This window comes from Branchiostoma floridae, chromosome 8 (genome assembly GCF_000003815.2).
Source record: "Branchiostoma floridae strain S238N-H82 chromosome 8, Bfl_VNyyK, whole genome shotgun sequence".
Classification (NCBI taxonomy): domain Eukaryota; kingdom Metazoa; phylum Chordata; class Leptocardii; order Amphioxiformes; family Branchiostomatidae; genus Branchiostoma; species Branchiostoma floridae.
The window spans coordinates 8,636,033-8,637,093 of record NC_049986.1 but is presented as its reverse complement, the minus strand read 5'-3'; the positions used below and the strand labels follow the sequence as shown (position 1 = coordinate 8,637,093).

The 1,061-nt window shown below is 43.4% G+C and overlaps 1 protein-coding gene across 1 annotated transcript in view; it reads right to left on the bottom strand.

The window, feature by feature from the left end:
- LOC118421387 (sarcosine dehydrogenase, mitochondrial-like) overlaps positions 1–1,061 on the bottom strand; it is a gene marked incomplete in the record, with an annotated part of 22,931 nt that overhangs the window by 3,067 nt on the left and 18,803 nt on the right. Inside the window, 1 exon segment of the mRNA XM_035828650.1 lies at positions 1–94. Coding sequence (XP_035684543.1) covers positions 1–94 — 94 coding nt within the window.

Here is a 1,061-nt window from a genome sequence, read left to right as displayed (position 1 = left end):
TCTGTGTCCTGCCATGGTGATCACCTGGTTAGTGGAGAAGGGGAAGGCCTCGTTGCCCAGGTCTGTGTCTGTTAGCGCCTGGAGGATGTCTCGGCTGTGGAGAGACAACACCAAGCATTCAGATCAACATGTGGAGTAATGACAGGATGCAAGGTTGCACAAGTCCAATAGCCCGATTATCCTGGCAGGTGAAAGTGCTGATTGGGCAAACACTTCCCCACTTGCCCGATCGGGCAAGAAGATTTTCCATGAGTGAGATTTCGATATTCTTGTTCCTTTTCCTAGTCATAGCATCAAGCTTTGGTCAACATAAAAAAATTGAGCCAATGATAAAAGACTTCCATTGCCAGAACTGAAAATACATTTAGAAAAATGCTATTCAAATTTCAGGCAAGTGAATAGTTGGTTTGGGCAAGTAGATTTCCTGTATACTTGCCAGATATATAGGACAATTGAATCTCTGAAAACTTGTGCAACCCTGAGATGTTTGGCCCATAACCCATAGATCCTGGGTTCAAATCTGTTAATATACCACTAATCTTGTGCCCTTGGGACCTTCAATCAGGTGGAAATGAGTACCTAGCTTTGGTTAGGACTGTCCCTTGGATAGGACGACAAATGGAGGTTCCAATTTCAAAGAGAGCCACACCTCGAGCACGGCATAGAATCCACCACACTTCTAAATTATACAAATAGAGTAGGAATCCTTCTTAGTGTGAGTGGTTCAAAACCTACAGTCCTATGGCTTCACCTGTACCAATTACTGTTGTACTCAGGTGACCTGAATAAGCGCCGAATAGCATATGCTCCAGACCATTGCCATTGAGCCCTGCTTATTCAAGTTATTGTAAGCTCCTTGCGATTCACAAGAGCTTTGCACGTACACTGCAGCAGTTGGTTATGTTAAATAGAACGACATATCACACCTAACCTTTGCAAATCTAGCTTTAGGCAATCTGTATAAAGCTATCTTGCGAGGATGCCCCTACTCGATGCCAACAAATTTCACTGTGCAATAGTTCTAGGGAAAAACTCAAATGTAAACGTCAATCCTGCTTTGA